Source organism: Morone saxatilis, unplaced genomic scaffold (assembly GCF_004916995.1).
Source record: "Morone saxatilis isolate NCDOM2014 unplaced genomic scaffold, NCSU_SB_2.0 Contig12, whole genome shotgun sequence".
NCBI classification, from domain to species: domain Eukaryota; kingdom Metazoa; phylum Chordata; class Actinopteri; family Moronidae; genus Morone; species Morone saxatilis.
In genome coordinates, this window is record NW_023339674.1 from 24,664,968 (window position 1) to 24,681,871 (window position 16,904).

Consider the following 16,904-nt stretch of genomic DNA (forward strand, 5'->3'; position numbering starts at 1 on the left):
GTTGTGTTTTCGTTATCTTAGAATCAGCCGTTTATCTATAGTGGGAGCGGGTCCGCCATGTTGAACCGCCATGTTTCTTCAGTAGCCCAAAACGGACAAACTAAACACTGACTCTAGATACGGCTTTTCACGTTTTTTGGCTACCATTATTACTCCTTCGCATGCGGGAGGGATAATAGGAGGGGTTTTCAGATAGTTGTAATCTGCAATCTCACCACTAGTTGCCACTAAATCCTACACACTGGTCCTTTAATGCTGCTCCAATTAATATGTTTATTTTGAAAATTGATCAAATGACCCAATGAGCTGTACAGATGTCTTTAGTGTCTTTTAGCTCATTGTTGTTGTTTTTACAGGCTGTGACTTTAACTGTTTTAGTTCAGTCTCACGGCTCTCATCAGCCTCATTTCCAGACACAGCAGGCAGCTGTTTTCAGCAAAAAAAGCTCTGATAAACCCACTGAACACTAGCTGGTAAACAGTGGAGCATTTAGCAGCTCAATAGCCAGATAATTCCCTCAGGAGTTGGTGGAGTGCATGTTGTACTTTCATCAGGTGGCCAGAAGCACAGATTCAAATGAATGCTAATGTTTATGTCTGCCAGAAGTGTAAATTAGCAACTGTGGGCGAATACTAAACGTTTTTCTACGAATTTGTTTTATACTTTAACAAAAGAGGCTGCTTCTTTATATAACCACAAGCCACAAAGTACAGGAACGTTGCCTAAAATCCATTCTAAAATTAGCAGAATTGGAACTATCTGATCAGTGAATAAGGAAGAAAGTTTGCAAATCTGACCAGACATTTGTGCACATTTTGTACTTGACTTTTCAGTTCTTGGTATTATATTCTAATTGATACATATTTCCATTAAATGTGTCTCTTTCAAATGTTAATTCAGACTATGAATTGTTTTGGTTTTTCCACAACTAATAGTGGATTTTGAGTAGATTGTAATGGCCCTCTATGTGCTGTTATTGCTACTGCTAATTCTTTTTTCAGTTGCTCATAAACAGAGCTGTAGTGAAGCAGTCTGAGGCCAAATTGTTCTCCTGAGTCCTGACAAAGTGTCTCAAAGCAAAGCTGCAGCTAAATTGAAGGTTTCTAGAGTGGCAGAGGTTTTCACAAAAGCAAGTAATGTTCATCCAATGGAAGACCAGGGAGACCTAAAGAGAGAGCTGGTGTTAATTGCAGTCTACAACAAAACAACAAATGTTTAGCCAAGTCACACTACCAAAATGTTGTTTTTGGAGCCTTGAAGAAAGCTATGTAGTTGTTGATAAATCAAACTTTGGGATCAATCAAAACTTTAGGCTTGCAATCTGATAAGATGTCTGCGTTAATGCAAAGTGAATAAAACATATTGTAAGTTGGTAATTTACACAGGATGAGTTATAAACCAAGTAAAATATACAGCCTAAACTGTTGGATTAGGTATGCACTGATGCATTATGAAATATAGTATTATTTCAAAAAAAAAATCCCAGGATGGTGAAGTCATGACTCGCCCTACTCTCTGATTGGCTTACCCTGATATTCTGACCCTAATCAATCTCACTCCTCATGCCTAAACCTAACCAACCCAAACGAACAAAGGCAACAAGTACTAGCCAATTGGAGTCAGAGCGCTGTGCTGCCACTGGGTACTGGCAATGACTATTTTAGGGCGGCAAAGAAAAGTGTATTTCTGGTAGCGTAGCGTTAGCCAAAGCTAGCTAGATGTCAACAATTTGATTGACTGTCAAACTAGATAATAAAAGAAAGTTCTATGACATCCATTCTCTGTATGTTTGCTCATGTTTTACAAAGGGTTTTACCTGAGCCAGGCCATACAACAATGATAGCAATCATACAGGGTATCGGAACATCTCTCAAGTAATAATAAGCCCAGCTCTAACCTGCAAAGGCATTTTTGTTTTTTTGTTTAAAATCCCTGTGAGTAATTTCAGACTTCAGTGACTCCTAGTGGTAGAATAAAAAAGACACTATGTTAGACAGCAATGCACACCAGTATCCACTCTATGTTGTTCTGGGTTATATTCCTGTTCTAACCTACGTTGCTCTTTTTGCAGGCGAAAAAGACGAAACTTCAACAAGCAGGCAACAGAGATCCTGAACGAGTATTTCTACTCACACCTCAGTAACCCCTACCCCAGCGAGGAGGCTAAAGAGGAGCTGGCAAAGAAGTGCGCCATCACAGTTGCCCAGGTACACCAGAGATCAGTGCCACCCCACACCATACACCACCTGTAGGGGAAACAAATACACAGAACAGTGAGACCAACACAATTACTCATCTAAAGCAGCTGTGAGAATCTTGGCAAGTATCCTAATAATACATTTTCTGACTGTCATGAGTACAGACAGCTCCTCTAATCTTTTAGCAGTACCTTTCACTGAGACAACAAAGGGCTCAAGTATAAATATGCCATGTCATAAGTTTGTTATTGTAATTCAAACCAGACAAAGCTATTTTTGACCAGTGTGTTTGTTTCTATTGAAGTAACGCAAGCTAAAGACAACACTGCTGTCACAGTTCTTCATATAGTGGAACAAGTTTTCTTAGAAGGCACAAAATATGCAAAATCACTTCTTTTGATAATCATTTAAAAAAAAAAATCGTATTTGTTTCATATCATAATAAAATGAACGTGTTAAATAATTGTGAAAGAAATAGTTTGAGTATACAGTATATGGAAGTAATTAGCAAGACCATTAGCCTCTGAAAATTAGCACTGCAGTCATTTGATGACAATGATGATTCGCTATAAATCACACAGTAACTTACCATCTAAAGACACTTGTGATGATTGTGCCAATGCTGCTGACAAGCAAAAAGAGAAACCGTTTAGGCACCTTGTTTTTTTTTTTTTAATCTTTGCATTCTAGCGCTCAAGTTGTCTCAATTCTGTGAGAATTGATAATAAGGAAAGCAATGACAACACCAAGGTAAACAGCAGTTTGTGTTTTGAATCCATCATTTGGGAATGGATTGTTTTCTCAATTGGTTTCATTAATTTATACCAAGTGATTTGAGGATGCATCTATGCCTGATTGTGGAAGCTGCTCAGTGGCTGAATGATTTGTAGAGTTTCTGTTTCTTGGCCATAATAAAGGAGAATGTTTACCTACTCTGTGTATTGGAAACTTTGCAGGATTGATTTGGTTTTCATTTTAATGTTGTTTATCATTAGCGCTGGGATTACCCCCCTGGCTTCATCTGGGAGTCCATTAGCAGTAATGGGTGTTAGCGGATGTTGACTGATTGGTGCTTGCGTGAGTTCTGATGATAGCTGCAGTCATGGTGACATAATGAGACTGTTATTGGCAATCATTCCATTCTGGCACTAATGCAGATTCGCAGCACCAGTCTATGTAGCCCCTACCTCTGACAGAGGCTCTCTGCAGTGTTTCACATGCCATTAAGGCCATGCAAGCTACCCTGATTTCTCTGAATGCTTGCCCTCAAATGTGGAGAGGCTCTGTGTGTTAAGATTTCACGAGGATTAAACTACGTTCTTGTTTTTCTGCTCAGGTTTCCAACTGGTTTGGGAATAAAAGAATCAGATACAAGAAAAACATTGGTAAGTTCCAAGAAGAAGCCAACATGTACGCTGCGAGAACTGCCGTGAATGCGGCTAATGCATCCTCACATGGAAGCCAAGCAAATTCACCCTCAACTCCAAACTCTGCAGGTGAGACAGGAAGTCCCTGGCTCTGCTCAGCTATTAGACATGTACCTCCTCTCTGTGCATTACTACAACTAAGCAGCTATTGCAGTATATCAGTTTGAGGCTATTTCATTGCTGGTGCTGGTGGTTTGTAAGGAATGAAAAGATTTAGCACTAACCAAAAGGCAGTTCTTGTACAAGGAACATGCCTATCACCTGCTAATGCACCATTATAATATATATTAACAGGTCAAACTTTTCCCCTTAACAAGTACAACTGCCACTCTAGAGCGAAGCTGTGTCAGAGATTAGCCAACCTGAGCCCATACCAAGTCTCCCTTTGCTTACTGTCCTTTTGTCTTCATCTCAATTAATCATATTCTTCATGTATTTAACTCTGTGTTCATCGTGTTCTGCTCTACTGACATTCAAGGATAGGTCTGGTGATATTCTGTGCTTCTTTCTTATTGTCAACAAATCATATAAAAAGACAGAACCAACAATGAATTGACTCTACTAACACGTAATGCCTGATATATCTTATTCCTCTGTGCCATAGAGCTCCATTGATGTCCAAAAACTATTAAAAACACATCAGTGTGCCAAGCTGTTGTAGTGGGTGTTCCCTCATTACTGTGAACATGGCCACTGTAGTTTCTGTTAAGTCAATCTCACATGTGGGTATATAGGGCAGGGAAGTCAGAAAGCACTGAAAGATAAAGTATTGGTCTTTTTATGAAGCTTGTTGACAATAAAAAAATAAAACTAGAATAATGCTAGCCTTATCTGTTACTGAGATAGTCCTTTAATTGTTAGAAAATAGCAAGAGTAAGAACAGGAAACGTTTAGCCTAGTAGAGAACAAGTATAGGAAGCAGGGTTAGATCTGTAAAAAGTGAAAAAATATACACTCAAACCACTCCGAAGCTTATTTATTTACGTGTTGTATCCTGGAGTACCAAGTAGTCACCAAATGAACTCAAAAGTCCCGCAAGTTTTGTTGGAAGCTGCTTTTTGTCACATTTGACAGAGGTAGGCTAACGGTTTGCCCCTGCGTCCTGCTGAGTGCTTGTGCTAAGCTAGGCTAGACACATCCTGAGCCTACTTCCTACCGAACTCTGAAATGAAATTTTATTGATAATTTGACCTTGGGTAAGACAGCATGAGGCCATAAGGACTGCTTTTTCAATTCTTCTTTCTTTTTTCCTGGTTGTAGCTCAGCCACGAATAACCTCTTAAGAGCACTAATACTATATGCTTATGTCTGTGTTTGGAGGTTAAAACTTCTACTCGACACAAACACCTCTTGTGTCGGGGTACAGCTGTATCTCTTCTGTCCTCATGTGTCCATTAGTTTCCTCTTGGCTCTGTTCCTTTCATCTAACAGAGCCCGTCTGGCTGCTAGCTAACCTCTGCATGGTGCTGCTCCGGGCTGCTGCCTGGACCAGCCAACTTGCTTAGCCTGCTTGCTCTCTGTCTCTCTGTGATTCGACTGCTCCCTCTCTCCTTTCAGGTTCTGCTGGCTCTTTTAACATGTCAAACTCCGGGGACTTGTTCATGAGCGTGCAGTCTCTCAATGGGGACTCGTACCAGGGGGCTCAGGTGGGAGCCAACGTGCAGTCACAGGTAGGGCCTTGAGCAGCGCAGCAGATAATACAGGGGCAGGCCCACCTCACTTCCCAACAGACCTTTCTCACAGCAGACATTTTTACACAGGTCTAACCATTATCAGTAATTAGACTAATGCACCATTTGTTAGTGTTTGCTCTTACTTGCTAACAAGCGGCTACAAATGTAAAACATTAATCAGGCTAATTTAGGCTAATTACTGAGTATGCTGTGACTGCTAGGCTAGCAATGGTGGTAACCATCTTGGAACAGTGCATGCTTTTAACCCATTCTGCCAACATTGCATGACACTGTCTTACTAACCTTACGTTTACAAGCTTTGTTAGCATGTACGCAGTCTTGTTTGGTCATTGTTCCCACATTGATTCAACTTCATTTCTAGTACATATTTTTTACCCTTCTCATACACACCTCCATTGCAGTATTCCATAGACCTATATACGTTGCATTGACTGGTTTTGGCCTGCTGCTGCAAAAGTCAGCATCACCACCATATTGGACCGGACAACACTGGCCTGTAAACGAGTAAAGCAAAGTAAACGGGGGAGTTGCGTTTTTTTCTTGATAAAAAGAACTTTAACATTTACGTTTCTCATATTAAAGGGTAAAAAGGGTTAAATTGGTTAAGAAATGTAAACACTGGAGTTCATTTCATAGAGAAAAAATGCAGCTCCCCCATTTTCTAGCATTTGTTTACAGGCTCGTCTTGCCCGGTCCAATATGGCGGCAACATAGATGTATGATCCAAAGGCCAATATGTGTGTGTATATATGTCTAAGAGTACTTTTACGTTGCAAAAAGGGGAGCCAACATAAGAGTTTGAGCTAGCTAGCTTACTTAGACCTGAATGGAACAGAGCCATCGTTATGTTCTATGTTATACCTGTGCCTTTCCTGCCATGTCAAAATGTCTGTTGGGAGAAAGGACCATACAGGCTTGTACTGGCTCCACTATAAAGCTTCTTCACACTCTCAAGGGAAATCTATGTGAATAGATTTTATTTCAGCTAGCATAAAGCAAACCGTTTTTATCCTGAATTACCTTTTTGTTTGATTGGACCTTATTGTCTCCAAGGATACTTGTAGCAGTGTACTCTTGTTGTCTCTCTTGTCGTCTTGTCATCCCTCTCTCTTTTCTCCTGTGCTTCTCTTGTCTTGACTCTGACCTTGCTTTGTTTGTTGTTTCTGAATGTTTCAGGTGGATACCCTTCGCCATGTTATCAGTCAGACAGGCGGATACAGTGAAGGACTCACAGCCAACCAGATGTACAGTCCACAGGGCATCAATGTAAGGATTCTTCTTTTTTTCTTTCTCTCCCTGCCAATTATTTCAAAGCCATAGGGCTCAGAATGCCACTTAGTAGGACTTGTCTCTGCTCCATGGTCACCTAGTTGATTGGCTCTGTATCGCTCGCGCCATGGGCAGCACGCTGCCCAGCGTATGCAGTCGTGGGGCCGGCCACACACATGCAGAGCCGCCGTCTGAGCCTGTCATGTTGGATCAGGTCTGGCGTAGCACCTGCAGCCACGTACAGTCAGCCACGAGCGAACAGCACAAACAGGTGACACCTCCTGCACTGGACCTCAAATCCCTCTGACCACCTGACCTGTGATTAGCAGCCCAGGGGCCAGAAGCTCCCATTAAAGCCTCCCAGGAGACAACAGCGCTGTCTCTCTAAAAATAAAACCTTGCGCCGCTGGAAACAACTCCTCCTGTGCCGTAGGGGTGTGTTCCCCTCATGTTTGTCTTATTTTGCAGCAGAGTTAGGGTATTGAAGTGGGGGTTGCAGCGGGACGGGGGGGTTGGGGGTTTGCACGCTGGCGGCTGCAAACAGTAGGGAAATTCACAGCGACAAGCCGTGTCGTAAAGGGGAAAATCGATAAGACAGACACAAGGAGAGCAGAGTGTGGACTTGGGACAGCAATCCAAGCGCATTGCTCAGATCATGTTCCTGCCACACTAATGGCCCTGACAGCGAGCCGCGCTGAGAGGACGAGGACGGTCACAGCCGCGGCTGGGTTCCTCCGCTGTTGTCGTCGTGCCTCAGTGGCCATATGATAATCAGATGAAATGTCTCCCGTATAAAAACATGTATGTGTATTCAAATAGGCTTCCTGGCCGCTCCGAGCGCATCCCACAGCCAGCTGTGCTAACCCTGAGAGGCCGCTAACGTATTCAGGCCCTGTTCTTTCTCAGTCCTTTGACCTCACAGATACGGTTCTCCTTGGACGCCTGCTTGCTCTACCACATCTTACACTGCCACAATATGCTGTGTTATTCACTTTTATACCCTGTAAAGAAGCTCCGCAATGCATAATGTAAGAGCGGGATATCTGTCTGCCAGGCTGTTTGCCTGTGATTTATGTAGCTGAGGCTAGTAGGTTAGGAATTCTGGCTCTTAACTTGCTCCTCAGTTTTGTTTGATGTATTTTTCCAAATATTCTGTCAAAGTTGTTAATCTTCTGTATGTCATCAGGGTTTCTCAACCATTACCAGCCAGTTTTAGGTCCCAAAATGCAGAGCATGATCCAGCTCCAAATGGATTATTCTATAGAAATACTTCATTTAAAGATTTTATTTTTCATTTTTGTTTTAGATATATCTAAAAAGGTCCAACACATTACCCTTAGAGGTCTGAACACAAGCAGAGAAATGATGTGTTGCATTTCTATTGTTACTTAAACAAATGTATACCCTGTATCCTTGAAAACAGTTTTCCAGGCATCTGAAGACAGATTTTATGAATGAGAGTTGAAGGAAACATCTCTGAAATAGAAAGACTGGATAATGACTGAGCAGATACATAATGCATGTTTTGGATCATTACGGCCGTAATTACAATTTTGAAACAGGCAGAGCGTCACAAAAATCAGACATTCTACAATCTGACCCCTCCACTTTTGATTACACACTACTGTCTGCTGCCTTAAATAATAGGCTTTGAAATGAAAGGCTGTCGAAGACCATTTCCAGTTTTTCTGATGGTTTTAAATGTACTATTAATATCCTAAATGCTCTTTAACAGCCCTGTCTCTGGTAGTGGAACAGCCCTCCATAGCCCTTATTGTATGTTAATTCCTGCTGTCAGCGTCATAATTAGTGCATATGACATTGATTGCACTTGTTTTGTTTCAGAGGTCTTCTCATACAATTTACATATATTATTCATATTATTTAAAATGGCAGTGACAGGCATTTATTTTAAGATAAAATCTTGTACAGCTTGACTTTTCTTCTGTGTGTTTTCTTCATTATATGAATTTGAGTGTGCAGTGTATGACGGACCTCCATTTCTGCTTGGTTGGAAACATGATTTCATTTTTTTCGTGTCAGTCTTATTCTTAAAATTATAGTCTGAGCCAGGTTAGCCTTTCCTCCAATCCAGGAGGAAATTTGGCTTAGGGCTGTGACAGCTAAGTATCCCAGCATTCCATGCTGCATTCATACGTCGCCCTCAGGACTTCCATTTGTTGTACCTCACTGTGTGACCCAGCTGCATTGAGTAATGAATATGAAAGTAATAGACCCTCCCTCCCCCTACTGTTTCTCTCTTTCTTTCCTCTCAGGCAAACGGTGGCTGGCAGGATGCTCCGACCCCCTCATCAGTGACTTCACCCACAGAAGGACCTGGAAGCGTTCACTCCGACACCTCCAACTGATCCTCCACCCCCCGCCTCCTTCACTCCTCCGTCCTCTGCTCCCCCTCCGCCACTGCAACCCCAGCCGTATCTCTCAAGACTTAAGCTCAAACCCCATCGGGACTGGACGTGACGTGCTGTATGTAGTCACGCGGCGGGGACACAGTCGGGGTCTTGGATGACATTTTCACCATTACGGACAAATATTTCACTTTTTCCTATCCGGACCACGGCAGCACCGTTAGCAGCCTGCGTAGGGGACTCATATCCACACTTCACAGTTTGTACAGTTTCCACTTGATGTCCATGTTGCCTCTTTGTATTTCTCTTACATTATGTATTCACACGGTAGGCACACAGTTAGCAGCAAAAAGCCCCACGTCTTGTAAATTGAAATTCTTTCACACTACCTCTATTCGAAATAACAACAGAGAAAACAACGCTTCGGTTTTACACATTTTTATAATTATTGGAATTTACTGCACACCACACCATGCCCTGTCATTACACCTCTGTCTTTATTACTGTGTTCACACATTTTGTTTATCTACAGTGCCAAAGTTCAACCCTGGAGGTGAATTTTGATATATTACATTACACATCACATCCTTACATTTTTCATGCCATGCTTTGTGAAGTGTTATCACGTTAGTCATATTAGTCAGGTAATATCCAAGTATTCAACCTCGATTTATATAGTTTGTATTCAGAACTTCTACAACAGACAAGGACATGTAAGGCATTTTATATTTTATTGCCAGAGTAGTAGGTTTCCTGCTCATATGCAGTACAATGATGCAAATTCTTACGCAAGCAATTAACATAATGAGTGTGACTTACAAAGAGAGTTGAAGTTCTGTCATGCATGTTGGCTGCATCCACAATATTCAACCAAAAATTGACCTGAAACACTAAATCGATGACAACATTAGCAGCAATTACGGCATGTCAATATGTAATAAAGCACAATAACGCCTAATGATTGAACTCAAGGGGTGACATTTGTAAATGTCAGGGAGAAAACAATACAGAGGAAATTTTAAGATTTAACTATAGTAGTCATATATGAGAGAAAGAGAGTGTACATACAGTACATTATCAGGCAGTGTGTATCAGAGAGGTCAATGTAGCCAAATACTGCTGGTAACCAAATCCAAAACAAAAAAATTGTAATTCTCATTTTAAGGTAACGTGTTGTCGGTATTTAACACACTGCATGTATTTTCTCAGAATTCACTTTTAATTCATGGAATTATATTGATGTCATAATCCATTAGAAGGCCATGGGACATTTTGAGTGCATAATAGATTTGCTCAAAATAAAATGACAACAACACAACAACAAGGATAAGAATTTCTCTACACATTATACTTTGTACAATATCCCATTGCAAGCTCAGGATTGTGCGACAAATATAACTCCATATGCATTCAGTGCTGAAAAAACTTGAGGTTACTCATCCCGTAACCCCTGTTCTCTGCTAACAACTACACTGTTTGTATTTCCGGTATCCAAGAGTCCATTCACTTTTTGTTTTCTTTTAAAATTACACTAAGAAACACTACATCCATCACCACAAACCAATCCAAAATGTGAAATTAAATTTGTCCTGTGTACAGTATAGTATGTGGTCTTAACATGTATACATGATTACAGTAGTCCTCATGTGATATCAGAATTTACATACTTTGATACCAAAAAAATGGCAGAATTTCTATCCTCCACATTGGGATCAGCTTTATTGAAGTTTTCTTTTTCCTCTTTTTCGTAGGATTTTATTATCTACGGTACTAGTGAGCATCTCATAATGCACTAGTGCTCTGTATTCAAAGCCAAAAAAATGCAGTTGGAATACAGTACTGTTTATATAAATTAAAGTGGAAACAAATACCCTGATGGCACACAGATCCAGATAATGTTTGGATATATTTTTATGTCTCCATTTTGTGAATAACTAATTTCTTTTTCATTTGATATTATGTTGCTTTGCTACAGGCTTATGTTTCTTTTTTTCAATGCTACCATTATATGTGAATTAGCCCAAGAATGCTCTATATACAGTATGTAGATATGCACCTTTACTCTTTTTTTGCATCTTTGAATTTGGACAGCAGCCGTCTCAACACGGCCTGACGGAGTTCCTGCTGGATTTAAGGTGAAATCCTTTGTTATTTTGTACTCAGACCACCGAAAAACAAGCCTGTCTCCAAGATGGCTACTGTCCGAATGAAGGTGACGTGAAAAGTTAGTGTTAACATTGCCCCCTGGCATTGTTTTTTTTTATTTTTTAGCTTAACCGAACCCTTACAGAAAACAGAATTCAATCCCGAGACCCCAACCAGTCACAACACAGCCTGAAAACCACAGGTATTTTTTAACAGTTGTCAGCGTGTTTGTATTTATTACAAATGTATGAAATCACGGATGTTTCAGAGCTACTGTCTGAAGGTCGACCGCGGCAAGATTACACCAAACAAACTCATCTTGGATCACCAGGAGCGGACTCTCCTCGACTCACCTGCTCAGTATTACAGTCGAGGGGCCGAGCAGCGTTGAAGTGATGCACAGAACCTGCCTCAGTCGTCTCTTCTGAAGTCATTGGAGTGAACTGACAGCACCGGCCATGCAAGGCAAACACAAGGACTGTTTTTGCACCCCTCCGTTAAAAAAAAAAGGCTTAACTCTACTTTTCACATTGCCTGTCAAATATTATCGAAGCTTCATGTAATGATGCTTTTTAGTTTTTGAATATAAAAGGAAAAGAGACATGAAAAAGAAAAATGAACAATTTGTAAAACATAAAATGTTTTATTTGTTGCATGTCTTTTTGTTCTTCAATAAAATAACGTACTGCAGTGTTTTGAATGTTAACTTCTTTTTTATAAGGATTTCAGAGTGAAACCGCGGAGCCTTTTTCTTGACAGGTTTTAACTTTTAAGATCTCTGCGTATGTAAAAAGGTATCAAATGGGAAAACTATTGTCTTTTTAATTACAATTCAAAACCTGTTTTCTGTGGAGAAAAATAGCTGAAAGGTGTAGGTTTTATGGTCTCTTAATTTGTACTGGCAATGCGTATCCCAAATAAATAGTTTCTTTTGTTGCATAAATTGCAGTTTTGTCGTTTTTCAAGTACTCTTGTCGAGCTTTCCACTTGAGTTTTTCATCTCAAACTTGTGTGTGGGTTTCTCCTCCAGACTTTTGTAACAGGGTCAGGGTCAGGAGTCACTGTAGGATACAAGTTTACACGTTGTAGACTTGTCAGTCCAACACCTCTGGATAACATTGCACATCTCACTTCCAACTATTCCACAGCACGCAGACATTTTATCACCACTAACACAGCGCCGGAGCTCGGCCGAGCTGCCGAGGGTGTGAAGGGGACATTTTCACAGTTTTTGAAGTGAGTGAAAGCTGTGCGCTCCCGGCAGACAGTCACCCCTCCTCCCCCTCTCCTCCTCCCACCCTCTCCCTCTGCCTTCCCCACACCCAGCGCTCCCTCCGAGGCATGGTTAATGTGCGTTCCCTGAAAGAGGCGGAATCCACACTTATCTCTCTCCTCCAGATAAACCAGACAGGATGTCTGATTCTGCTCCTCCGATTCATCCGTCCCTGGGAAAGAAAAAAAAAGAGGAGGAAGGGGTTGAAACATTAACTTGTGGATTAGGAAGAGGTTTCCCAGGAGCATCCAAAATCAGAGAGCGTGACAGGGACTGTGGGAGTGACATATGCAAACATGATCAAGTGTAATTACATGGAGAAGCCTCCTTGTTTCTATCAAAGGGCTTCTTTTAGCCACTGTCTGAGCAATGAAAGGCAAGAAGTGCCGGACGTGTATAATTTATTCATGTGCTACTGCAAACCAAAAGGCATTGTGAGGCTGATTCAGTCATTACATGGTGAAAAGGTTGTAAATCCCATTCTGAGTGAAATCAGTGTACGTTCTTTTGAATTCCTGATTCCTTTCAACAAATAGGCTGGATAACAAGCTACGCCGTGACAAATGCTATGTAGGTTTTTAGGAGGCTACACTGATCATTATCCATTTTATACGCTGAAAAGATGCAAATCCAATCAGAAACTGAATCAGGACTTTCTGAAGTCTTTTATCCATTAACAAATGGATTGGCTGAAATATAAGGAAAAGAGTAATGGATCAAATGTACCCCACATTTTACTGACATTTGATACTTGATACCTTTGTTAAAACCCATTCACTCTAAAATGTCCATTTTAAGGAATGAGGATCAGCTGGCAGGTGTTAATATTTCATTCTACAACAAGAAGCCATTCCCAGAAATGATTTGATGATTTGCAAGTCAGAAGTTGCCTTGATGTATTAAACCAGCCTATGTTTGGTTGAAAGTTGGAGTTTTTTCATTTCAATATTTATTTAGAAACTGACTCACAGTGAAATATTTCTATTTGAATGCAGTTGAAACAACAATAACCTAAAAACCTTTCAACTAAATGAGTGAATACTGGGTTAAGATAACAGTTCAAATGATATTCAAGAATACATTTGTGTTAATAACAAATCTGCAATGAAAGTTGAGGGAAATATCAAGTAGTTTGACTCATTCCACTTATGTGGCAAAATAATTTCCCAGGTTTTTGTGGGTTTTGGAGAAGCACAGGGGTAAATAATGACATGAATCACTGCTGGTCAATCAGGGTCGTAGCTACCACCGAGGACAATGAAGTCATGTTCTCTGTAATATTTCTGCAGGTTAAGTGATATGAAGTAAAGTTTATATTCTACAATTACACACATGCTGATTCTGATATATTATGTAGACTAAATATGTTATATTTTGATTGGTTTTAGGCAGCAAATAAATAAGTTTTATAATAAATGATGTTATTTTATTAAGTTAAATTATATGTATTATTCTGCCTTTTGAAACAACATTTGTAGGGACCATAATGTAAGAAGTTAAACTTTGCAATAAATACTACTATAATAATAATAATACTCACAAAAGAGTTTAGTTGGCTAATTAAAAATGTCCTTGTCTATTACGAGAAAGTTCAAGTTCAAAAGTATCCTCTCCTATTGGGTGCCTCTTATCAATCTCTTTCAAAATCTTTTCTGTCCGTTTGTCTCCTGCCTGCAGTCATAGGTATTACACCTTTACCTTTCATTGATTTGTCTGGTAACACAATATATATCAATTCACATGGTAAGTGCCTTTTAGGCTGCCTTGCAGAGAGGCTCCGTGTCCAAATCCAGTTTTACTAGAGGGCCGAAGTTAAACCAGAACTTCTGTTACAGAAGTAAGAAAACATTCAAAAAGTAAAACTACACATTTTTAAAAAAAGTATGTTGTGTGGCTCACAATTAAAAAGAAAATCTAATCAGTTAATTAATAGTCATTTATTCAATATTTATGTTTTTAGCACCCTTTAATCAACACCATTTCCCATAAGCCCCAAAACCTCGAGAGGTCGAGGGAGTTGCGCCTAACTCAGACAGTACTAACAGCAGAGATGATTACTGATGAAAAATTATTGTTTTTTTCATGGAAGCTGTAGTTTTATAGTTGTAGGTTTCAATTTCTTATAGTAGCTGCTGAGGTGGAGCTGATGTGTCTTGGAATATGGAAAGTAAACTTGAAAAAGTAAAACTGATGGGGGCCCACAGCTCATTTTTGCAACTGGGCCCCCTAGTGGGTTAATCCGGCCCTGGTTGTCACTCAAAGGGCAGACAACAACAGGCTGTATTGGAAGAGTTGGGAACGGCAGTACATACTTTCTGCTGGAGCTACATCCACTGAAAAATAACTCTTTCTGATGTGTTAAACCACGACGAGGAGGAGGAGGAGTTTTGTCTGGATTTAAGATTTGTAAAATGCTTTATTGCTGTTTTGCAAAGAGATAAAAATTCAGTTTTTGGCAAGGGTGCAAAAGCAAACATCAGACCCCTCACTCACATTGATGTGAGGGAAGAAATCAAAGCAGTGGATAGTAACAGAAAAAAAAACTCTTCTATCTTCTTTGACCTCCTCGTACGGCGGAGCCTTCTCATCACTGGAGTTTCATATCAATCATCCTCAACCGGACCACAATGCATGTGGCACATACAGTGGGGCTCAGGGCTCACATTATATCAATGACAATAACAAGGCTCATAAAGAGGCTGGCCTCATGCACAACGCATAATGTGCATCAGTTATGTCAACGCCTGCCAGCATGATACACACATACACACACACACACACACACACACACACCACGGCTGCACACATATGCCTGAGGGAAGGGCTACCGAAGCAGACGATGCAAGGTCTGAGGTCTGAGGGTACGACATAATGGAGAGGCTTCGTCTCAAGGAAAACTCCTCTGCATTAATATGATGAAACAAGTCTTCTCCTCCACTGATAGATCTCACGTTGCTCATAAAATAACTCCAAAGAACAAGGCTCTGCAGGAATAGGGTCAAGTAATTAGTGACTGTGGGTGTGTTCCAGTCAGTGTTTCAGATTTCAGATTTGGAAAGAGTTCAGTTTGGCAAAGACTTGCCGCTGGAAAGCCTCGGTGTCGTATTGCCTATGCCACCCACAGATCTCTAATGAATTCCTCTGATCCCAACTTTCATAAAGCAGGCATTTGGAGAAGATTTCACAGATCAGCGTGCGTCATCGTTGCCTTTCAAGTTATTTCAACCGTGGAACATTTGAATTAGAATCTGCAGTATTTTTGAGTGTTTGGGGTGTGGGAGTTTAAGGCTGTAAACTCTTTCTTTATAGTTGCCTAAAGCTTCCATAATGAGCAAGATATGGACCTTATCAAGTTCTTCAATTATGGGGGGGGGCTCTTTAAAAGTGTGCCAGGAGATGCTCTTATTAAAGAAGCGAGAAAGTTATCTCTCCAAAACATGAATCACAAACAAGACAAAAAAAATAGTCTGCACTGATGATGGAGGACATCACAAGTGACAACACAGTGGGATCTCTCGTGCCCATTCTCAGTGAGCTAATTTGCTTTGAGTTTGCGTCTGTGTTTTCATCTTCTTAAATGTTTTCCCTGCATTTCTGGACATGAAGTTATTTGACACATTTGGTCACCGCAGTGTGTCGCTTTAGAGGGAAATCCTGTCTTTTCATAAGATAGCAATGCTGATTATGTTGTCAAGAAGGATTTATGTCAGGTGAAGAAGAAAAAAACGGCCCAGTTCCCCCTGCTCTGTGTACCCTGCTATATGCTGTATATATTGTAATTTAGGAGGCAGCTGTCATATTGAGTTTTCCCATTATCCAGTATGTATGGCGTGGCTCAGACTGAGACTGAATGCACTGGATGTGACTACACCAGCTCTCTCCATCCCAAACACACACAAAAACAACCTTGATTTATGAATTCAAATTAATATTCAAATTAATAGTCAAAACAGAAGGCGGTTTAAGGAATTCGTTTTTGCGGGATGGGCCTGTGGCAGATCTCGGGCCCCAAAACAGAAACACTGCTGACCTCTTGAGGTGTCTTTCAAAGGCAGGGAGCACTGAGGACAGAACCAGGAAAGTGTGGGGGTGGAGGAAAAGATTTGATAAAGGGTTTGAAAGTCTGAAAGCTGTTAGTCAACGGATATTAATTATACACTGTAGACTAAAACCTTTATTTTATGTCTTTTTAAGAAGATTAGGCTACATAACATAAAACCTTTAGAAAAAAACATTTAGACACTGCACTCTAAAAGGTCATATATATATAAATGAATAAATAAATTAAATTAATAAATTAGTCTTTAATTAAATACATGTGATTTAAAGGATCAGTGTGTAGGATTTAGTTGCATCTAGTTGTGAGGTTGCAGATTATAACCTCCTCGACACACCCTCCCGTTCCAAGTGTGTAGGAGAAACTATGCTGGTTGCGAAATTCGCAAAAGACATGATAGGTCCTATCTACAGCCAGTGTCTGATTTGTCCATTCTCGGCTTCTGTAGAAACATGGTGGTTCAACATGGCGG

General features: G+C 40.4%; 1 protein-coding gene across 1 annotated transcript in view; it reads left to right on the plus strand.

Annotated features, from left to right (window-relative positions):
- LOC118321762 (pre-B-cell leukemia transcription factor 1-like) overlaps positions 1-12,045 on the plus strand; it is a 64,940-nt gene extending 52,895 nt beyond the window's left edge. The window contains 5 exon segments of the mRNA XM_035653248.1: positions 2,072-2,207; positions 3,535-3,694; positions 5,183-5,295; positions 6,496-6,585; positions 8,865-12,045. Of these exon segments, the coding sequence (XP_035509141.1) occupies positions 2,072-2,207; positions 3,535-3,694; positions 5,183-5,295; positions 6,496-6,585; positions 8,865-8,957 (592 nt within the window). The 3' untranslated portion in view covers positions 8,958-12,045.
- The last annotated feature ends 4,859 nt before the right edge of the window (positions 12,046-16,904 follow it).